The 25,692-nt window shown below is 37.3% G+C and overlaps 1 protein-coding gene and 1 pseudogene across 5 annotated transcripts in view; one reads left to right on the top strand and one right to left on the bottom strand.

The window, feature by feature from the left end:
• Positions 1-25,692, bottom strand: part of LOC147027209 (tyrosine-protein phosphatase non-receptor type 13-like) — a 284,017-nt gene that overhangs the window by 96,573 nt on the left and 161,752 nt on the right. For all 5 annotated transcript variants that reach the window (XM_085883442.1, XM_085883444.1, XM_085883445.1 and 2 more), the window contains exons 24-26: positions 7,000-7,156; positions 6,669-6,883; positions 4,247-4,345 (exon numbers count right to left, since the gene is read on the bottom strand). In XM_085883442.1, coding sequence (XP_085739568.1) covers positions 4,247-4,345; positions 6,669-6,883; positions 7,000-7,156 — 471 coding nt within the window. The remainder of the gene's footprint in view (positions 1-4,246; positions 4,346-6,668; positions 6,884-6,999; positions 7,157-25,692) is intronic.
• On the top strand, positions 15,369-16,420 carry LOC147027212 (uncharacterized; annotated as a pseudogene).

The following is a 25,692-nucleotide window of genomic DNA, read 5'->3' as shown; positions in this document are numbered from 1 at the left end:
GTTTTATGTGAGGACTACCTTCATGGATTTCTCATCCGCACTGAACAAAATTCAACCACAACGATTAATTATTGGAGAATCTGAAAAACCTGAATATAAACCCATCTCTTAGGCCCTTTAAGACCCTTAAGACCCTTTAATACCACTAAGACCCTTTAAGACACCTATGACCCTTTAGACCCCCCAAGACCATAAAGTACCTAAGACCCTTTAAGAACCCTAAGCCCATGTAAGACCCCTAAAACCCTTTAAGACTCGTAAGACCCTTTATAAACATAACACTTTTAAGACCCCAAAGAAACTTCTGACCCCAAATACATTCTAGATGCCCTGCCCCCCGCAAGACCTTTTAAGAACCATAACATCCTTTAGACCCTCAAGATCCCTAAATCTCCAAAGACCATTAAGACCCCCACAACCTTAAAGACCATTAAAACCCTTAAGACCCCAAATGTTTTTGACCCCTAAGAACCTTTAAGACCTTTTAGACCCAAAAGACCATTAACACCCTCAAGACCCCTGGACGGGAGGGAGTTTGTCTCTGGACGTGTCTGGGTGGTGTTTGTCTCTGAGCAGTGTTCGTTTCCAGATTGCGTTAAATATCTCCGGACATGTACAGAGACATGACAGAAGTAAATAGACACCATGATTTTTAAAGAATTTATTTATTTAACATTTGAAGTAAATTTGATCCATTTTAATACTTACACTCGTATTTGGTTGACTTGCCATTTGCAGGTTTCAACACTTTTACTCTTTCAAGCATAGAACTAACGAGTTCCGAAATTTTCTCTTGTGGGATTTCTGCCCAGGCTTCATGGAAAAGGTTGAACAATTCTGTCCGTGATGTTGCTTTCCTGGACTTTTTCCACACAGCTCAATCCAATATGGCCTTGAGGTGTTCAATGGGATTCATGTCAAGAGACTGACTTGGCCATGGAAGTCGCTTGATCCCATTTCTGTCCTGCCATTCTTTGGTCTTTTTCACAGTGTGGCATGGAGCTCCATCTTCCATGAACAGAGTGTTGTTTTTGACCATCTGACCAGTGGAGAAGATATGGAGACGTCCATCCTCAAGGACAGAAATGTATATCATGGAGTTGATGTCGCCAACACACTCCACAAGCTCTGACTGACCAGCGCTTCAGATTTCTCCCCACACCATCACTCATAAAACACTGTGTTTGACAGTTGGCTGCAATCAGTTCAAAGAGAACTCTTGACTGGGAAGTCTCCAGACCCATATGCATCAACTGTCAGAGAATTGAGCAAAATGGGACTCATCCTCACTTCCCCCACCTCTCCTGACTCTCCCTCCCTTCCCCCAACCCTCCTCACTCTCGCTTCCTTCCTCCAACCCTCCTCACTCTCCCTCCTTTCCCCAACCCCTCCTCACTCTCCCTCTCTCATTCTCTCCCCTCCCCCTCTTTTTCTCCTCCCCCCCTTTAGTATACCAGTCAGTGAAGCGACAGGTGGTATTCGCCAGTAATAAATAATTTTCAATTTCAATAGACCAATATGCAAACACAAATCACACAGAACCCAGAAAGGAGGAAAGAAGTATTACAAGACGTAAACTCAGCCAGAAACTCAACAACACCGTCACACCATTCACTCCTGCACAAACAAGAAAAAAAATCATCAAAAACATCAAAAATTCACATTCTACTGGCCCTGATGACATCTCATATTTACATTTAAAATGCCTTGGACCACACGGCATATCAGCCCTTTCAAATATAAGCAACTTCTTCGACCAACACTCAAGATTTCCCCAAATTTACAAACTAGGCAAAATCGTTACCCTCCTTAAACCAAAAAAAAAGAGAACCCACCAAATACTCCAACAAATCTATCACATTACTTTGCACAACCTCCAAAGTTACAGAACCCCTAATACTTACAGACACAAACCACACAAACATCAAACAAAACACCATGGATGGTTTCAATTGGATAAAACTGTCAAAGAAAAGGTGATTGACGCCATCCACGAACTCTTACTAGCAAAACTAAATACTCAAGATAAACATACTAAATACTGGCTGGCCAACTCCAACTAAATAATTGCCGAGGCTGGCCAACAACACCAAATACTGGCTGGCCAACTTACCTATCATGCAGACATTCACATGTAATTTTTAATGGCAAGTCATCACACACATGATACTTTCCGATCGGTCCCTCAAGGCTCAGTCATCTCCCCCACACGAAAATTTTTTCATGCACGACATTCCAGAATCACTTGAGAACATACAAATAGCCTAATATGTGGATGCCATCACCATTAGCTCTCCTCTACCCATAGCAACATCAACACAACCTTCCTCAGCACCCTGCAAACCTGGCTCACCGTCAACAGACGAAAGGAATCCCCTCAAAATCAACACTCACTCTTTTAACAAACTACACCAAGGAACATAGTGCTGTACCACACATCACACTGAACAACATCCCTAATGCAAACACACACACACACACACACACACACACACACCTAAAATACTAGGAGTCACTTTTAACACATCCACATCATCCTCAGATCGCATAATAAACATTAAAAATCAGGGCAATGCACCTGTGGTCACCTGGTAGAACCAAGGAACCACTGGTAAGCGTGGATGATCCACAAAATGTGTAAATCCGCCGATGGTTTGAGCAAACCTGTGATAGCACCATGCAGAGATGATTCCTCCCAAGTTACATCGAAATCAGGTGAATATTTTTTTGAGAAGTTAAAAAGTCGCGATCCTGGCATCGTAATGACCTTCGACCTTTAAATTGACTTACTTGATATGCAGTTGTTTGGTGGGATTTGCGAGGCATCAAGAGGCCTTTGTCATATTTTCACCAAACTTTGAAGAACTTCTGAGGACCATCATGGATGATGAAGGTTGTGTTTCAGAGAAAAAAGCAAACACCTATTTTACAGGGTCAAACCTGGACCCACTTTACCCCTCGTAGACCCCATCAGACCCTGATTTTTAATGCTGTGAACACACCCAGTAAATCACGGGCGATGGAGGTTGTGGTCAAGTTTCATCAAAATCGTGTGTGCAGTTTCGCAAAAGAAAGCAAATACCTATTTTTGGAGGTTAAACCCAGATCATCAGTTGGGCACTGTTTTTCATCGAGGTTTCGATCCTTTCAGCCCAGAACCTCTCCAAATGGCGGATCCACAACCCCGGTTGCTGGTCCACATCAATAGATTACTCAACATCAATGCAAAAACAGCACACCCAGGCTGAAGATACTTAGGGCACTCACAAACACCGACTTCAGACACCACAAAGAAACATCACTAACATACAAGCAGTATATTATAACAGTCATTGACTACACCAGGTCATCCTGGGCTTCCAGCCGAGCTAACACACATCTCAAAACCCGACAGACCAGCCGAAACAAAGCCCTTCGCATCATCACAAGTTGCAACTTGACAACAGCCATCGAGCATCGACACACAGAGGCAACAATGTTAAAAATCAAAGACCACTCGAACATAAGTGGTGCACAGTTCCTTGTCTCTGCACGTGCCAACACTGATCACCCATGCCACTACATGTCCAACCACCCACAGACCCCGAGACACATTAAGACTACACTACAAAGACACTACAACAACATCCTCCAAAGCATTCCTCCACCGATCAATGATGACGAGAAAAAAACACATTCATACCCACATCATCAAAAACAATAAGCAGACAGACAAGGTGAACCAATTGCCTTGTCCAAACAATATCCTGGGCATGAACTCCCCCCCCCATCGATGACACAGAGAAATTACTCCACAGGTCTGATCATGTTCGCCTTTCACATCTCCACTGTGAACACCAGCCACAGTTTTTCAGAACAAATATCGACTCGACAACATCACCGACGACACCTGCAACCTCTGCCAGGCCGCCGCACGCACGATAAAACACATTATGGAAGACTTTGCGGCCCTGGCTTCACAAAGACAAGAGCACAACTTCTTGGATGCGACGGATCTCTGGATTGTCCCGGGAGATCGATCGGCTACCTCTGTGTCGCAGGCCTGTTCACGCAGAACTGACTGGGGATAATCAACACCAACAACACTCAACTTCAACTCCCACATTCTTATTTTGCATCACTATTCCATTTTAGTTCCTTTCCCTTTTACAATAAAATAATTCTAACCAGAGATATGTTGTCCATTATTCCTCATAAACTTTAAATCTAAAACAATCTGATGCATTGTAGAAGGAGAAGTACACACTGTGAGGTCAGGATTTATGGAAGGAAGGATGCCGGGATCTGGGCGACACAGTTTCAGGGTCACAATCGGGCCCGTGCCTCGAAGCACCGACAGCACAGCCTGCAAAACAAGCATTCACCGACATTGTTTTACAAGATAGAAATCACATGATGGAAGTATGCTTTCCCTGCACATCCCAGCAAGTATAACAGATACAGATGGAAGAGTGTCAACGAAATGAAAGAGGAAGAGGAAGAGGATTAAAAAAAACAGAGAAAGGGAAAAGCATAATAAAGGAGAAGAGGAAACAAAAAAAGAAAAGAAGAACCTTGAACATTGCATGAGGGGAGTTGAGAGGAAAAGAAAGGGGTCCTAAGCCCATCCCCCACCTCAACAAAATGTTAAAAATAAGGATACTCTCAGAAGCATTTCAGCAAGATGATTTTTAGCCTGAAGCACAACTTAAATAATTATTGGCTATAATTCAAGCAAAAGGCAGGACTGTTCAATAAAAATATGAAGGGGTGTGGGGGATTTAAAAGTTCTCAACCAAACAAAACATGTATAATAGGTAGATGACCTTTTGAACTCCCCTTGAGTATGGAACCATAACAGTGACAACTATATATATATATATATATATATATATATATATATATATATATATATATATATATATATATATATATATATATATATATATATATATATATATATGTGTCAGTCAAAAAGGTTAAACTCTAATAACTAGATGATTGTAAAATTTTCTGAACCAGTCCGATTAAAATTCGTTTTTTGCACATCATCTTTTTGATTTGATATCTTTATATCAAGAATGGAGTTTATCTTTATCGCTCTATAAGTAATAACATTCACTCAGGAGCATCGAGAGGGGAGTTCAGGGTGGTGTCACTGCCTCGGGGCTCGCGGTCCATTGAGGGGCTCGAGCTTCTCCTGTAAGTGCAATTTTTAATACAAATGTATGGGAGAGAGCGTGGGGATGGGGGCCCCAAGGTTGTTTGCCTCAGGGCCCGTGCTGGCTTTCGATGCCGCTGCATGTACTCAACAATGACATTTTGATAGTGAAGGAGCGTCGAGGTGTTCACATCAAATTGTGAAGCTTTCAGTCCTTATGAACCAATCCTGGACTGCACGACCCGAGTGTAATAAATGTATTTAATTAAAGTGTGATTTGAATGAATTCCATGAGGAAGCATGAATTCCATATACACTGGACTCAATTTGAGGGTATCAAAGGACATTTACTGTGACATATAATGTTATTGCCTCCACCACTGAAGGTGGGAGGAGATGATGTTTTCACCCCTGTTTGTTTTGATTTCGTAAGTATATTGATGACTTCCGTCATCTGTTTGTGTGTTTGTTTGTGTGTGTGTGTTTGTTTGTTTGTAGGCACGATAACTCGAGAACGGAAGAAGCTACCAATGTCAAATTACACCACGTGATTCAGGAGGGTGATGGCTAGTGCTGATTAGATTTTGGTCAAAATTGGTCAAAGGTCAAGGTCACAGTGAGGTCAAACATTCGATTTTTGATGGTTTGGTACAGAATCATCATAGAAACTTGTGGTTTGCATCGCTACCTTCTCGAGAGACAGCTTTTATTAGACAAGGTCAGAGGTTAAATTGACGATTTCGTAAGTACCAGTCTATGACTGCTTGTTTGTCTGTTTCTCTGTCTGTCTGTCTGTCTGTCTGTCTGTCTCTGTGAGCATAATATCTGGAAAAGTCATGGACGGATTAGAACAAAAAAAACTTGGTGGAAAGGTTGGGTGTGTGAAAAGCATGAATTCATTTGATTTTGGTGAAGATCCAGATCGAGAAACGCTGATTTTTTTCAAAATTACATCGAAATTGTTGTTTTCACCTCTGTCTGTGTGTCTGTATGCTACTTTCAAAGAAGATTCACAAGTACATTGGATGGTCGAGTCTAGTATTTTGTTTGTATGTCAATCACCTGCAGGTCACAATTTTACTCTGATATTCACAAAACTTAACCACCTGGTAAAGGTGGTCACACCAAGAATTCCATTGTTTTTGAGGTCAATAGGTCAAAAAGTCAAGATCACATAAATAATCAATTTTCATCCGATTAACTATGTATATATATATATATACACACTACTACTCAGCGGACACATCCGAGATAGAGTTCACAATGCCGTGCCATGAGTCTTTGTTAATAAAAGATAAAATACTACACCCATCATGGAATGCCTCTTGATATGAAATCTCCAATATAAATAAGGGTAACAAAATAAGACAAGTCTATGCAGGTTGTGATCGACTCACAAAATGCAAATTATCAGTCAGAGGGTGAAGGAAATAACGTGACTATAGAAAGGCAAAGTGACTATAGACAGAACTATAGACAGGTAAATTTAATGCAATGGAATAATGGACTGCACTGTGATAAGCAGAACCTGGTGGGACAGGCCCCGCAGTGGGATGCCGTTAACACGGAGGATGACATCGCCAGGCTGAATTTTGTGGCAGCTTTCAGCCGGATACCCCGTAAAGAGCCGCTTGATGCGTACGACATCACATGACTCGGAATTCGTCCAGGGTTCTTTGTCGCCCATGAAGCTGAAACCCAGTCCATTGACGCTCTTTTCCAGGGTCACCTCAAAAACGTTTTCTGCAATGTTGGCTAGGAGTTAGAAATCTGATTCTTTGTAATAAATTAGTGCTGAAAAACTGGACAATTGACAATGATGTGTCAAAGCAACAGAAAGATGACCCTTAATTTCTTACCATCCGTCACAAATGTGTAATCCTTATGATCATCGGTCTCACTATGAGTAGCTCCAGTGGCTGGGGAGAAAACTTTTGACAAGGATGGAGAGTGAAGCTTCGCAGTGGCTGCACCAGATGAATTGAGAGCGCGATTTTCAAGAACCAAATGCACAATCTGAAATCGTCATGGAGTGCAGAAACATTAATCCGAGTTAGGCTCGAGGCCAATATCATTTGTCCTAAGTAAAAAAAAACACTACTTGAAAAATCCATGTGATGAAAAAAAACACTGAAAACCTATTTGACTCAATTATGCAGGTCTTCACGAAACAGAATTTGAATTTGGAAATTACACCCCATAACTTACTTTACCGAGCATGCAACAGGAAAAATACGTATACAAGAAGAAAAGGTTTACCTAACTCACATGAAAGCACATATCCTTACTAATGCTACTTGAACAAAGAGCTGATACCGTAGATCCCCACCTTTTGGGTGGTAGGAGGGAGGAATAGATCTGTGTAATATGAAAGCTAAATCTTGAATGGTTTCTGAAATATCACGTACACAAGCCAAGTTACTGAGATGGTTGCCATGGCAACATCATTCAGCCAATTACATCCATGATCTAATCAGGTTGAGATGACATCATGATGAATAGAAATCTGCACGATGGAAGCTAAATGTTCAACGCCTTTTTTTGAAATATCACGAACGCAAGCCAAGTTACTGAAGTGGTTGACATGGCAACATAATTCAGACAATTACATCCATGATCTAATCAGGTTGAGATGACATCATGACGAATAGAAATCTGCACTATGGAAGCTAAATGTTTAACTTTTTTTTTTGAAATATCACGAACACAAGCCAAGTTACTGAAGTGGTTGCCCTGGCAACATAAGTCAGACAATTACATCCATTATCTAATCAGATTGAGATTATGTCACGAGGAATATAAATCTGTAATATGAAAGCTAAATGTTCAATGGATTTTGAAATATTGTGAACACAAAAGTACATGGACGGATGATCGGTCAATTGGTCGGTCAGACGGTCGGACGGAGTTCATTTTAATGTTCTCGGTCTTTGAGCTTGTCGGAGGGCGGGGGGACAAAAAGTGTTGGAGATAGAAAAATAACATTTCAATTCACTTTTATTCTTGCAATTATTAAAATGGCAATCAACAATCATTTTGCATATGATAATCCAGGTTCATCCAAGTGCCCTAAGGAACGTTGCAGCCAGCAACCAATTTTTAGTGGGTGCAGGCAATAACAACTGTCTTCATACACAGCAGCCTGAGTTGCCTTTGATTCATAGTAGTTATATTTGACTAGTCTGGCATCCAAAGCTTCTTAATATGTTGTTGTTGGGAGAGCAGTTTATTAATGAGATAAGATGCAGTTTTATGTCTGCAACTGTTGTTGACAATCCAAGGCTGGAGAAACATGAGTAGATGATAAATGGGGTTTCTGGGACTCCCATTAAAATGAATGGGGAAAAGGGAAAACTTTCTGACCCAAGCTCGAAAAGCTCAAAATAGGAGACTCATTTTCTCCCCACCTATCCCCTTCCCACCCATACAAGCAAAGGAAAAATTGAGACGATGAAAGATTGAGACTTACTGATTAAAGCACTTCTTCCCTTTCATATTTTCATTCCACTCAAAGAGCGAACCAACGAATATTTGTCCATGTTCTACTTTAAGGGAATAACTTAATTTTCGTATAACATTTATTTCCATCGAGTATATTCACAAAGAATAACTTGGAACTTGGTTCTTGGTTTAAGTGTCTTTGTTGAGCAGAAATGAAATTATAAACTTCTCTTAATGCTCTTATTTGGCCACCTCCTGAGCCACATATCATTTTGAGATTGTCGTAAATTGTTTTTCCATTGTTCAATTGATAACCATCAAAGTTTTCAGTCCCTTCAAGGATATTTTTTTTTCTTTACATTCTCCAACTTATTTGTGATTAAATTTATCTGCTTATTTGTTTTCACTACTTTTACTCCGGTTATTTCTTCAATAAAACTTATTTGATATTTCTCACATTCTTTGTTTCCCATTTAAATACCAAGGCTGATTACATCTCCACTCTTTGGTTTGGTTATTGCTTGGTTCTATCATTTATAAATCAGCAAAAAGACAGCGGTAGCCTGTGAAAATTCCCAGCCCAATATCTTAACACTTATACTTATAACCATAAGGAAGACAATTGATGCCATTCTCTAAAATATATATTCTATCATCAAAAGCTCCTCATGCTTTTTATTTATCTCTTCTGTACATAATTGATGTTTATAACTTATTATTGTATTCATTTTGCTGTACTCTTCCTTCTTTAAGGTTAAACAGTTGTAATAATGTTTAAAGTTTATTGTTTCCTTGATTATATTTTTCTTTATTCCCTTAAGCTTCTTATCACACCTTTCAATGTTATTATTATCAATATATGTGAAAGCATAAGAGTTTGATTTCAATCCTATAAATTCACTCATGACCTTCCCACCCAATTCATCTTTAAACTTACCAATAATCTTTTTATTCTTTGATAGAAACAACACATCACCTGACTTATAATTACTTGTCATATATATATATATATATATATATATATATATATATATATATATATATATATATAAATATATATATTATAAGTATTATCTCTTTTGGTAAATCAATATAAGAAGAAGCTTGAAGAGGATCTGATTTTAAGATGTGTATATCTAAAAAGATTATTTTTGTACTCGCAAATCCACCACACACGACAGTGTTATAAAAAGTCTTGTTCTTGTCTCTGGAGTTCATCGAAAACATCACATCTTACAAAATCTTGAAATGATGAGATAAAGTGAGGGTTTGTCTTCATATAGGGAGTAGTTTCATCACCTTCTCATACCATATTCAATTTTACTCCCATATAAACTTAAAAGTTTTCATTTCACTTCATGTGTTTTTAATTATAGTTTCAATACTTTGTTTAACCATATCAACACTTCAATGATGGAAGATGGTACAGGGTCTTGAAAGTGAAACAATCTTATTTTTATCTGTCCTTTAAATGCCCCATAAGTGTTTTCAATGGAGAATTTAGTGGCACCTTCCCTTTCTTCATTGTTCTTGTGTTTGTTTGATTGAAGGTGTTTACTATTTAAAAAACAAACAAGCTCGAATGAGCTAAGATCCTCATCCTCTTAATGATGACGTCATAAAAACAAACATGATGTCATTGTGATGTATCAGGTTTGCGATAAATTATCTGTGCTAATGCCCGGCTTGATTCCTGCAAACAAAATTGAAACAGCTTGCCTAATTTCGGAGATAATGGTATGGCGATTTCAAGTAGCAGCAATATTCTGATGTCAAGCTTTTTTTCTCGGCAGAATTTTCAAAATCGGAGATGGTTACTGCCTGCACGTGAGCTTTCTGCATATACATGGCAAGTTTCACGAAGATCTGATGAAAACTCTGGGTTGTGAAACAAAAAATGTCAAAAAATAGGAATGATGTCATAAAAATTGATATGATGTCATGCTGATGCATCATATGTGTGGTAATTCATCTCTGCTAATGCCCTGTTCGATTCTTGCAAACATAATTCAAAAAGCTTGCATAATTTCGGAGATAATTTTTCCGGCGATTTCCATTAGGTCTTAGTTATTTTATAACTTGGTTTACGCAGTTCTTCAGCTAAAACGTAGGGTTGGTAGGTCAAAATATAAATATAAATATAATTTCAATTTTTAGAAATTCCATATTTTTATGATTTTTTTGGATGTTCCATGGAAAAGACAAGGGTAGGTGTCGGGGGGGGGGGTGATATAAATCCTGGACCAGGATGATGTAAGAAAACATTGAAGATGGAAAACCATTCGAATGCAGGATGCCATTGTTCACCATGTCATCTGATGTCAAATACAATAAAGAAGGATTAAAACTTGTTTTTACAATATAGTCTGGCATGTTTTTCTTATAGAAACCTGTTGGATCATCAAACAAATGGAAACAATGCTGAGAAAATTACTGTCCAAGTCGTAGATGTGTGCGTGCACACCAGTGCATAGTGCTGGATATGATTTTAAAAAGGTGTCTACTCGGAGTCAACATGCTCAAAACAGTCAATCAGAGCCATAACCAGCTTAGTTTTCAGTGGGCATCTGATCGTACCGTCTCTCCATCCCCATGAGCACATCAAAGGCTGATTTCTGGTCCGTTGAAGGCTGAATATCAGCATCTCGCAGGGAAACTTTGACGTACTTGGCACCGAAATCTTTCAATATGAACAGCGGTGTACAACTTTCGATGGAAACAAAATTGGCACGATCAAGAGTAGCATGCGAATCATCCCTGCTGCTGCACTGAATTGATGCAATAGTTTGGCCAGAATATTCGTCGTCAAGATGTTGCGTGATTAAATCACCAATACAATCACTCAAATTTATACCGCTGACATACTTCTTAACAACTAATGGCTCACAGACTTCCTCTCCTGTCGCAGTCACCGTGTGGCCCTAAATTGAGTTCTTTCATCCCGTCTTCTCGTCCAGGCTGGAGTTCCTCCAGGTAGCATCCTGGGCCCTGTTCTTTTTCTGGTTTTCATCAATGATTTCTCCGACTCTCTGGAAAATTCTCTATATCTGTTTGCTGATGACTCCACCCTCTGCCATACCATCGGTGATCCCTCAGACCGGCAAGCAGCAGCTTCTTCGCTTACTGCAGATCTGGATAAAATCACGAACTAGTCCAACACGTGGAACATGTCTTTCAATCCGGACAAATCTCACACTGTCACTAGGTCTCTTTGAAAGGACCGTTTAGAAAATCCCCCCATCCACTTTCTCAACAATCCGCTGGAAGACGTCCTTTATTTCAAGCTTCTGGGTCTCACTATCTGCCAGGACCTTTCCTGGGAAAGCCACATTTCAAACCTCGCCTCCAAAGCCAGTCGCCGACTGGGAATCCTCCATCATGCAAAGTCCTTCCTCGGCCCACCTGAGCTCCTGACCACTTACAAAGCTTTTGTCCGCAGCCTGATGGAGTACTGCTCTCCACTCTGGGCTGGTGCTCCTGCCTCCCATCTTTCTCGGCTCCACGCTGTAGAAACCAAGGCATTTCGGATCATTGGCATCTCCCGCAATGAGGCTGAGTCTTTGGGCCTCTCACTCATTCACGGCAGCTTGGTCGGTGGTCTTTCTGTCTTCTACAGTCTCCTCTCCAGCCTCCCCCCCCCCACAGCTCTCTCTGCGATTTGTCCCCACCACATTTCCGCAGGGCACTCAAGGTCGGCCAACAACCCCCTTCTGATAAAACTACCAAAATCACGAATCACTGCTCACCTTCACTCTTTCATTCCTCTTTTTTCCTGCCTTTGGAATAAACTCCCTCACTTTATTCATTCCCATTCTTCCCTCCAGGTCTTCAAAACAGCTGTTCACCACCACCTCTTATCATCCCCCATCCAAATCCTCGATCTTTTCTACCCCCGATATTCCACCCAAGCCCACCTCCTTCAAATTCCCTGCTTTCCTTTCTGAAAGTCCCTGTAATGTCCATCTTCTATTCCCCATGTTCCCCATCCCATACCTCTCCCTTCCACTGATCTCCAAATGTCTCTGTTCCCCACTGTTTTGTCCTTCCCACTCCCTCCTCTCTTGTCTCATGTCCCCCATGATGTGTGTTGTGTGTTAGCTCTCACACGAGCCTCGACAAGGTATAGAAAAAAAAACAAACAAAAAAAAACAATCACTTTCGCCCCAGAAATAACAGTCAATCTAAACCACGCAGGCCACTGCTCAGACGCCATGACCGAAGACGACTGCGCAGTTCTACTGCTCAGCTCGGTTAAAGGTGACTCGGCATTTTGGTGCGCGCACGGAATTATATTTTGAAAATAAATGCCGACGTTTACATTTCGGGTTGAGAAACTTTTGCACCTTCGGCAGAAAATGCTTAAATATAAAAGGCTAAAATTGTGTTTTATATTTATATTTCATTTCGGCAAATATACCGTCGGCAGATCCGTAAACCAAGTTATAAAATAACTAAGGCCTTAGCGGAGATATTTTGACGTCATAACTTTTTTCCTCGGAGGAATTTTCAAAATCGGAGATGGTTATTGTCTGTGCAGGGTATTTTTACATATATATGCCATGTTTCAGGAAGTTTCGATGAAAACTGTAGGCTGTGAAACAAAAAAGGTCCACAAGAAGAAGATGAAGAACAACGTGAGTAAGACTTAGAGATCCTACACGAGGATCTAAAAAGTATATAGATTTAGATGGTAATGTTTTTTCTACGAATTAAATATGAATCGTTATTCAACTGAAGATTATTAGAGTGATGATGATATCTCTGTTTGAACAGAAGACAGTTATGATACCGAGAGTTTGTGTTCAAACGATAGTTATGAAAGTACTTTTATAGATGATTGTGAAAGTACCAATGAAGTACGGAAGATGATACCGAAGATGATACCGAAGATGATACCGAAGATGAATTTTATTTTAAGTAAAGTTTTACTTTGTAAATATGGATAGTTTACTAGATTTTGAGCCTCTTGAATTTCCTGATTCTCTTCATGACAAATTTGAGAATTGTCCTGCGTGTGAAAGATGGGGATTAAACACAGAGTCAAAAGCCTATATACAATGTATATTCTGTGATTATCTTCTAATTAATGATACTAAAAAAATATGAAAAGGAATATAATTCTTTGAGATTTACACCAAAAATGAATTACTTTACAAGATTGATTCGAGAAATGAATGTAAAGTATGAGGGTGATAACACACCTTTCCTTACAAGGGAAGAAACTGAATAAATGACGACCATGTTTCGTAGATTGATGATTTATATTATTCACGATTGTCGTTTTCATGGAAATATCAACACAAGATATTGCAGAAATAAAATAATGGATTATCTTGAAATTAAACCTGAACTGAGGATAAAATATAGAGTTTCTAAAAAAGCCAATAATAAATTAAATAACCTGTTTTCCAAATATATAAATGAATGATTTTTTACCAATTTGGGAAAAATAAGATAAAATTTAACAAACATAAAAAATCTCCCAAATTCATTAAGATGCCTCATAGTTGGTTCAAGTGGATGTGGAAAAACCTGCTTACTTTTGAAGATGCTCCTTACTCCCAACTTTTTAGATTATGATAATTTAATAATTTTCTCAAAGTTGAGTTTTCAACCAGAGTATCAACTACTCTCAGAAGGTTTTAATGCTGGTCTTCAAAAAGAAGATATCATCGGTTTATTTAAACTTCAAAACAAACTAAATGATTACAACATTGAAGATATAATACAACTATTTTGTTATACACAGGGATATAAAAAGAAATCAAAGCCGATAACTTGTATTCTTAGTGATAATACGGATGATATACCTTCTCCCCAAGATTTAGATAAATCAAAAAAGAACCTCGTTATATTTGATGATTGTGTTAATCAGAGAAACCAAACGTTAATGGACAGCTACTACACAAGAGGGAGACATTCTTCTTATAATTGTATTTATCTTAGTCAATCATACTTTCACCTCCCTCGTCGCTCAATAACAAACAATGCTAATACTTTTATTTTATAAAATTAAATTCAATAGATATAAACAATTTTTGGAGAGACAATTGTTCTACATTATGTAGTAAAAAGGAATTTGGGGATTATATGAAGCAGCAGACTGAAAAATATAAATATATTGTTGTGAAACAAGATGAGATATTAAAAGATATATTTTTTATTTATAAACAATTACATATATAAATGACAACTATTATTATAAATCTGCTTCTGGAAAAAAACTTTCATAAACCAAGGTTCTTGAATAGTACAAATGAAAATATTGCAAATTTTTGAAAAAAAACACCATGTGATTCGTATTGTATCTACAACAACCAGAGAAATGCGACCAGTAGAAGTAGAAGGTGAAGATTATTACTATATTTCAGTCGAGGAACATATGCGATTGAGGAATGAAGGTCAAATATTTGAGGAGGTTTCTCTTGGAACAACAAAATATTCAGATTGTAAGAGTGAGTTAAAGAAACTAAAATCTGGTGGTCTTGGGATATTAGAAAATAATCCAGAAGGAATGAGAGAAATTATTAAACATCTGAGTGATAATGGGTTAAGATTTTATCATTCGGTTTTGATGTTGATGAAGAAACTCAACACAAACATATGAAAAGCAGAGATACAAGTATTAGTGAAGAAGAAATTACAACTCGTATTAATGTTAATAAACAATTTGATGAAATATTTCAAGAAAAGGATTGATTTGAACACATCAACTTTAATGATGAAGAAAAGGAAAATTTCCTTGTTGACTTTCATAATTCAGTGAATGATAATTTCCAATCAATAAATGGATGCGAAAGAAAGAGCAAGAAGATTTAAGGAGCATCAAGAGTTTGTTTCAAAAGTTGTAAAACAATAGGAAGACATAAAGAAGAAACGCAGACAAAAACTAACGGGTGAAGAAGCATTTGAAAGTAAACAAGATAAATTTCTTAAACCACTTTTACAAACTTCCCAATAAAAAAATATAGATGCTTCCACAGTTCCCAGAATAGAATATACTCCAAAAAAAACTTAAATGATAAAAGATTTCAGTCAAATGAGGGAGGAAGAATTAAAGCATATCAGAGAATTAGAATATGATAATGAAGGATTATTTCAACAACTGGAAGAGATGAATCGACCCCCTTATTATATTGTGAATGCTCTTCAAAACAATGAATATTCAGCGGATTTAAAAATCAAAGCAGGACTCATTCCAACAGAACAGCCAGCAATATTTCATCTTGTTCAAGAAAAGGTATTGATATTTAATGATGAATTAAGCTTCTTGAGTTCTGCTCAACCTCCTGTTAAACTAACTCCGAGATTAATGTTTCTTCTCACAAAAGATGGAAAACAAGGTTCAACTGTGAGGGATGAATCAAAGTATTTTGATAAACCATTGGATATGAAAAATATGGATGATAGAGTATATATTTATCTGCTGGACACTCTTAATTATAGGGTTAGTCTATCTGGTAAAAGTAGGAAGAATGAGGAGAAACACATTATTCAGGCTTTAAGTAGCCTTGGTTCAGTTGTTAGTTTTCTTCCAAATGACCCATCGCAATTGGTTAATAGACTGTTATTGCTGTTCGGTAGTAAGAAGGCTGGAAATAATTGTTTTCATGAAGCATCAGCCATCTTAGACCTTTTGATGAATGTGAAAATAATTAATAAATGTCAATACAAAGACATTTTATCCCATATTAAATAAGATGAGAAGCACAATCCTTAGTTTTAATTTCACAACAAGTGACCACACATCTTCATTCCCATACCCACTCCAACTTGATGCAGCAAAAGAATATGAGGAGTCTTTATTGTCCATTGAAACTTATAATACCTTGTTTAATATCACTGAGAAAAATGACAAGTTAAGTTATAATCAGGAAAGTGGATAGAAAATGATAACAGTTTCACCAGGAGCATATGAGATTTCTCAAATATCTTCCAAAATTGCTCGCCTTATGAAAGAACAGGGTGATGAACCAAAATATATTGTTATAGATATTCAAAAACATACTTCAAAATCAATGATTAAATTTAAAAATAACGACAAGGTTGATTTCACAATTGATAATTAATTCATTTAGAGAGTTATTGGGTTTCTCCTCAAAAAAGATTGAAACTAATGGGACGTTTTACAGTGATAATGTTATTCAAATATCCTCAGGAATAAATTCGGTATTAATTCACTGTGATTTGATTGATGGTGCTTATAATGATGGAAGAAGAAGAAATACAATATTTTCATTCAGCGCATACTTAACCCCAATTGGTTATAAATTCAATATGGAACCCAAAAATCTGGTTTACCCACCTGTGTCAGGAAAAACCATATACAGAGTAAATTTTAGGATAACCACCAAAGATTATCACATGATTTATTTTAATGGAGAAATTATATCCATCAGAATTCACCTCCGTGAAGTTTTCCAACAAATAAATATGATGGTTATTGTGAGGAAACACGAATTGGGAAAATATAAAATAATTACAGGGGATGGGATGTTCCTTTCCCCATACTACAAGGGTGAAGGTATGTACCTTGGTCGAGGATACTATAAAACTTAGAGACAAAGGGGTATCGGACATCAATTTAGAGGAGATGGGATAATTGATACTCCAATGGGTATTGGTTCAACTATTCTTCAACATAAAGACCTAATTGGTTCAACTGCTTCTGCTGTGGGAAAAGTATCGGGTGCTATAAAGAGTATAAAAGATGCCCAAAAGGAATCTCATAAATTACAAGCAATAAAATAAATTAAGAAAGGCAAAACTCCGTTGTCTCCCCAAGAACGACAGAAAATAATTCAAACGCTTGAGTCAGGGTTTCAAAAGTTTTAACATCTTTTTTTCCGACATAAATACAAGTATGGAAGCAATTGATCGTATCTATGATTTGGATTATTCCATTTTCATCTCAAACTCTACTAAAAAAGATTACTTCAAGGCAAATGCCATAACTGGAACAGACCGGAATACAAATGGAACAAAAAGTTTTGAAATAAATAATCAACAAACTTATTTGAATCTCGCCGAAAGTTTCTTGTTGTGTAAATTTACATTCACTAAGGCTGCGAATACCACAGATACTACACTCATGAATGATTTCTTCTGGAAAATGTTTGATAGTGTTCGTTTGTATATTGGAACACAAGAAGTTGAAGCAGTTGATTATGTCTCTGCTACATCTGAAATGATGAAATTTACACCATATTCCTTTTGTGATAGAATGGGAAAGGGAAGTGTCGAAGGTTTAATTCCTGATATGGCAACAGGAACAAACACAGACTCTGGATATAGTCAAAGAAAAGGAATGTATAATGATGATACAAAAGCAGGTAATAGTTTCACTGTGGTACATTTTGTAATCCTCTTAAAGGTATATTTGGATTTTGTGATCATGATAAAGTTCTGTATGGTCTTAAAATAAAATTTCAACTACAAAGGAATGATAATGAAAATAGATTGCTTTTTGGTGTTGGTAGTGCTTTTGCTGCTCAGACTAAATTTCTAATCGATGAAATTAGTTGGTATATTAGTGAATATACTCCTCATCTTAAAACCAGAGATGTTGACTAGAAGACTTAACTCAAAGAAGCCACTCAATGTATCATAGCTTAAAAGAAGATGCCAACACGTTAAACTGAACCAAACCACTTACACGTGGAATGTGGGTGTTCTGGAAGGAAAGCCACAATATATGTGGCTCATTTTATAAAAACCAGATGGTGATACTGCTACTTATAAGAATAATGCATTGAGTGATAATGCTCAGGTAAAACAACTTCGCATTTCTCCAAATGGAATATTTTATCCACGAGATATATTGGAAATTAATTGGGAAAAAAATGATTTTGCTGAAGCATACAAGTCTTACCAAAAGGTGGGTGAAAGCAATGGAGATAAAGAACCCATTTTGGATATGACAGTATTTAAAAGTCTGTATAAAATCTATGCGATTGACCTGAGCGCTCAAAAGGAAACTATAAAGTCTAATCAAGTGGATACTTGCCTATACATTGAAAGAGGAGAGTGTGAAGAAGTTGATACATATTGTTTGCTTTTGGAAGAAACAGAACTAGAGATTAATACACATAATGGTGAATTGATGAGTCTCACATAATTGTTTTGATAAATAAATTAGTCGTGCCAACTGGGGTACATGTTAATCCAATCAATCTTCATAAACTATCATCTTGTATTCAAAATCAAAAGCCTTGTACGAATAACGTTAATACAATTCAGAGAAAAGGAGCAGTAAGAATTGATGTTTTGCTCACAAGAGAACAGGTGAAAATCTTGAACGATACTGGCTCACTTAAAATTAAAATGTCAAAACCAATGTTGAAAAAATATTCAATCAGAGAGACGAGTGGAGGATTTCTTCCATTTCTAATTCCATTATTTGCTGGTTTAAGTGTGGCTGGAGCATTGACGGGTGGTATTTCAGCAGTGGTGAAAACTGCCAACAAAAGGAAGGGTCAACTCCAGGCTCAAAAAGAGTTGGAAAGACATAACAAAGAGTTGGAGAAACAAATTAGTGGAAGTGGTGCAATTGTAGATTTTGCTGAAAAACTTGAAGGTCTGCCTGATAAAGCGAGATTGTTCGTTGGAGATGTGCTTTCTTCTATCGCACAAGCAGGTGTAAAATTAACTAAAAGGGGTAATGGATTATATCTTTCTAACAAATAAATGAGCATCGATGAGTGGTTTAAAGAATTTGAAAAGAATAGAACATCAAATTTAGAACTTTTCAAATATTGTAAGAAATTAAATATTCATAATGTGGTTATTTGTACGAGAGTTGAATTAACAAACGTGTCTGAACATACAAAGAATATTATTATGAACTTAGAAGATAATAATGGGAACGGTTTTTATTGGGTTTTTATTTTTAAGTCAAGAAAAATATTATTTTGATAGTTTATGGTCTTCCACCACCTGTTGAAGTAATAAAATTCTTTCAGAATGGTGTTTATCAAACATTTCAAGTCCAAGAATTAAATTCCATGTGTTGTGGTCAATTATGTCTATATCTGTTATTTCAACTCAACAAAAATAAATTTTTTAATGACATTATTTTTAATCTAATATAAATGACATGTTGAAAAAGATGGTTCTGTCTTTGGTGTATCCCAAGAACTGAATATTAATTTATCAAATTATTACACAAAGGCGCAGGCTGAATGACAGAAATATAGCACAGCAAAAAATATTAAAATGAAAAATGTTTATAAATTAATAACTTATCCAAGCCCAATTGATGCTAATGACGGTGAGATTAAGTGATTTATCACAATATATATCCTTAAATAAAACGGCACGTTTTGTTAAATGAGTAGAATTTACAACCACAACACCTGGTTAAACAAACCATACACCTTTTCTTATTAAATTCAATTATCCGCTTGGTATTGAATTTTATAAAGAAGGAAGTATAGTTAATATGAGAATAGAGAAATGGAGGTAAAATATGTGTGATTGAGGATATAATTGGTCTTTTTCATTCAACCTAGAAGACCTTCACGATTTTTTATCAGTCTCGTAAAGAAGAATATTATCATCTTGGTAAGAATCAGGAGATATGTGGAAGCCCAATGAGCAAACAACAAATACACAATTTCGGGAATAGGAAATTATATGATGGTGAAGCAATAGTTTATATGATAAAGAAGGAAGGAAATTGGATAATTAAAAGTCGAGGAATACAAACTGATTTAACAACAGGAAGATGGGGTGGTATTACGTGTCATCATATTAATCTGTCATATATTTCTGATACATAAATGACAACAAGAAGGCTTCAAGAAAATTATAATTTTTGCATTCAAGGATACCTTCAACAAAAGGGTGTTAGATTTTACATTCCTTATGAATTGGAACATAGATACGGCCATTTTTCAATGAAGAACTGGCCTTAAACTGAGATTAAAAACCCACAAATAGAGATTTGATTTAATATGAAATAAAAATGAACTTCGAAAGGTGATGAAATATAAAACTCTTTTAGAAATCATCAACAAATCTTATTGGTTTCCTATTATGAGAGAAATAATTGTGGATTCAAGAGTATCGCAGAATCAAGATGAATATATGCATGATATTCTATGGGGTGAAAGTGGTTCAAGGATAATACGGGATGAGGAAGGTGTTGAAGAAACTGAGAAAAGAGAGGAGGAGAGGGAGAAGAGAGAGAAGGAGGAGAGGGAGAAGAGAGAGAAGGAGGAGAGGGAGAAGAGAGAGAAGAGAGAGAATAAATAAATATAAAAATATGGAAACCAGTGAGAATATAAAAAGATCAAAGATATTACAGAAAATAAATCAATTTCAACGCACCGAGGAGGAAAACAAAGAATTGGCAAGTGTATGAAGAATATATGTGTCGACTATTAACATTGATTTCAGGGAGAAGATGTAAACGAGAAAGTGGAGATAAAGAAGAGAAAGAAGAAAAATATATTATTGATGATGTTGGTGTAATTGACTTTGATTAAAGTTTTAGATTTTTTTTTTCTTAAATAAATAGAGGAGAGAGTAAAGACATTTCTCAGGATTCTTTATGTTTTAAAAATTAAGATTCAAATGTGCTTGTTGGAAACTAAAAAGGTTTTCACACTCTGTCGGAATTTTTCACATAAATAAATGAGTTATTGTCTCAAATGTAAAAAGAAAACTGAGAGTAAAAATATCTCGTATGTTAAAAGTGAAAATAATAGGGTTATACAAAAAGGTACATGTTCGGTGTGTGGCTCAAAAAAGAGTGAATTCATCACCAAACACAAACGAGGGGGAGATATACAAAAGTTTCTATCAGGAAGTAAAGTTACAACTGGAATACCAGGGGAATTACATCTACCAGGGTATTCTTCCTGTGGTCCAGGAACAAACTTGAGTAAAAGATTAGATGAGGCAGATAATCCTAAACTGTGGAGCAAACCTATCAATGGGGTTGATGAAGTGTGCATGAAGCATGATATTTGTTACTGGAATAACACGACGTTGGAAGAAAAACATGAAGCCGATAGAGAAATGTTGTTTAATTTGTCTCTGATATAAAATCCAACCTTGAGAGAAAAAGTTGAATGGTTCATCGTGAAGAAGATGATCAGTGCCAAATTGAAACTTGGGCTTGGAAATTCAAAAAACTTATAGGTTCTAATGATGTCATTAAGATTGAAGAGCAATTACCTGATGAATTACATAAACCAATAATCACAAAGTTTCATAGAAGGAAGGTTTATTCCAAGGAAGTTGATTATATCTGGTCCGCTGATTTAATTGAACTCAATTATGATAAGGGGTACAAGTATGCTTTAACCGTTATTAATTTGAGGAGTAGATATGAATGGGTTGTTCCTTTGAAAAACAAAATAGGTAATACTCTTATGTTAGCTTTCCAACAGATATTCAATAAAAGCAAGAGAAAACCTAAAATATTGTGGACTGATGAGGGTACAGGGTTCTACAACAAAACATTTATGAATTTTCTTTGAAATAACATTACATGATACAGTACTTTCGATGAAAGAAAAGCGGTTGTTATTGAGTGTTTTAATTGCACTTTAAAAGAGAGACTATATAAAAACTGCACTCAACTCGGTTCTCAACAATGGTTATCTTAAATTCAGGACATTGCAGAAAAGTACAATGATACGATTGATACCTCAAAGAAAATTAAACCATCAGATACATTTACAAAATTAGAATATGAAAAAAGAGATTAAGGTCAGAAAGCCTAAGTTCAAAGTTGGTGATATAGTGAGAATATGCAGGTGGAAATCTCATTTTCAAAAAGGTTATACCAAGCGATGGACAAATGAACTTTTTTAAATTGTTGATGTCATCGGTACAGTTCCTTGGACTTACAAATTATGTGATTTAAAGGGGGAAGAGATTTACGTTCATTTTATTCACAGGAATTACAAAAGACAAAAACAAATTGAAAAAAAACCCTTGGACTTACAATTTATGTGATTTAAAGGGGGAAGAGATTTTAGGTTCATTTTATTCACAGGAATTACAAAAGACAAAGATAAATTGAATTTTTTTTGACTCCACCCCTTTTTAACTCCACCCCTTTTTGACTCCACCCACACAAGCCCCAGCCATCCACACAAGCCCCACCCACAAAAGCAACATCCACACAAGCCCCAACAACACAAGCTACACCCATGCAAACACCATCCACATAAGCCACATCCACATCCATCATATCCACATAATTAGTGACGAGTTAATTAGTTCCCCGCACACAACATGTTAATTTAATTAAAAAAAAATTGCTCCACCCACACAAACCACATCCACACAAGCCCCATACACACAACCTCCACCCACACAAGCTCCACCCATGCAGACCCCACCCACAAAAGCCACATCCACACAAGCCCCACCCACACAATCCCCACCCACGCAAACCCCACTCACACAAACCCTACCCACAAAAGCCACATCCACACAAGCCCCACCCACATAAGCCACATCCACGCAAACCCCACCCATGCAAACCCCACTCACAAAAGCCACATCCACATCCATCATAGCCACATAATTAGTGATTTGTTTATTAGTTCCCCACACACAACATGTTTATTTAATTTAAAAAAGTTGCTCCACCCACACAAGCCACATCCACACAGGCCTCACCCACACAAGCTCCACCCACTCACACAAGCCCCCCCCCACACACACACACACATACACACACACACACACAAGCCCCACCCACACAAGCCCCACCCACACAAGCCCCACCCACACAAGCTACACACCCCTGTTCACCCCCACCTTTGACCCCCCACCCCCCACCCTTCCCCACACACACACACAAGGAGGGGAGGGAGAGGGATGAGGTGGGTGGTGGGTCGTTGGGGAGCGAACCTTCACCCCCCAACCCTAACCCTCCCCAACCCCCCCCCCTTTACATAACCTTTATTCTTTTTTTGTACTTCAAAATCAGATAATTATATGGAAAGTATATATAATAAAATAAAACAAGATTACAAACATTGAACAAAATCTTCTTTCGCAGCAGTCTGATGGTTTGGGATTTTGAAACTCGGTCAACATATTCTGTTCAAAACAAAGAGGGAAGAACAATTAGGGAATATAAAGATGATTATATCATGATATTAATAAAATAATAAATATAACATTTACCTCCAGAAGATTGAGTGTCGTGTCAGATTCCTCCAGAAGATTAAGTTGTGTGTTTGGTTCATCCAGACAGGTGTTTAAACTGAAAAATAAAAAATAATAATAATAATGAGTCAACACTCAAGAGAGATATAGACAGAGACATAGAGACAGAGACATAGAGACAGAGACATAGAGACAGTGGGAGAGAGAGAGAGAGACATAGAGAGACAAAGACAGAGAAAGAGAGACACACACACACATACATATACACATATACACATATACACACACATGCACACGCAAATACACACACACAAACACACACACGCACACACGCATATACATGCACACACATATATACACAAACACACACACGCACACACGCATATACATGCGCACACATATATACACACACACACGCGCACACACACACACACACACACACACACACACACACACACACACACACGTGCGCGCACACACACACACACACACACACACACACACACACACACCTACAAACACACACACACAAACACAAACACACACACACACACATGCACACGCAAATACACACACACACACACACAAACACACACATGCACACGCAAATACACACACACATGCACACACGCATATACATGCACACACACACACACACACACACACACACACACACACAAACACAAACACACACACAAACACACACACAAACACACACACAAACACACACACACAAACACACACATGCACACACAAATACACACACACAAACACACACACAAGCACACACACGCATATACATGCACACACATATACACACACACACACACACACACACAAACACCTACAAACACACAGAGAGAGACAGAGGGATAATTTCTCACCTTTGACTCGACTCATTCAAGATCAGAGGACGTGAGAGAATTTCTTTCCAGCCAACAAAAATATCATTCAATTCTCTTCTGAACGATTGAATGTCTTTAAGGAAGTCATTCATTTTTTGCCATTCCTTGTGGAATTAAAACGACTCATGTTCCAAATCAGTTATCAACGATGTTCGTATTGGGGACAACCTGTTAGAAAAAGACACAATAATTATTGGTTGTATAGTGATTTAATTCTGTTTCAAACAACAAATAATGAAAATATAAAATTCAAGATAAAACAAGGATCTCACCTTTCATCTTGTGAAAACGATTGATTTGCAAGGTTGTCGTAATAATCTGAATGCTCCATATTCGAAATAAAACATACTCAGCACACAAGTTGGTATGAAATAGGCAACTTGATGATGTCAATGAAATGTGAAAACAATGGGTTTTTCAGGGTGTGTCTCACATAGGAAATGGGTCGCATTTTTGCTTCGGGCGAGGCAGTTTAACCGACTCCAGACTGACTCATTTTAAGCGAAAATAAAACAGCTTGCTTCAAATGATATTGAACATCTTTGCTCAATAAAGATACTTAAACCAAGAACCAAGTTCCAAGTTATTCTTTGTGAATACACTCGATGGAAATGAATGTTAGAATAAAATTAAGTTATTCCCTAAAGTAGAGCATGGACAAATATTCGTTGGTTCACTCTTTGAGTGGAATGAAAATATGAAAGGGAAGAAGCGCTATAATCAGTAAGTCTCAATCTTTTATAGTCTCAATTTTACATTTGCTTGTGTGGGAGGGAAGGGGATAGGTGGGGAGAAAATGAGTCTCCTATTTTGAGATTTTAGGTCTTGGGTCAGAAAGTTTTCCCCTTTCCCCCCATTCATTTGAATGGACGTCACAGAAACCCCATTTATCATCTACTAACATGAGACACTAACACAATGCATGGGACGCATGGATAGATGGATGGATGCTGGGAGAGATTTTTTATTACAGAAATCTCGTTCATAGATGACAGATGGTAACGGGAATAGCGATGGCGTCGAAGGGGAACAATGGATGAACAATGAACAGGACATCGATGGATGCATGCT

This window comes from Eptatretus burgeri, chromosome 5, assembly GCF_056783735.1.
Source record: "Eptatretus burgeri isolate ZD-2024b chromosome 5, Ebu_testis_v1, whole genome shotgun sequence".
NCBI classification, from domain to species: domain Eukaryota; kingdom Metazoa; phylum Chordata; class Myxini; order Myxiniformes; family Myxinidae; genus Eptatretus; species Eptatretus burgeri.
This window is presented reverse-complemented; position numbering and strand designations above follow the sequence as displayed.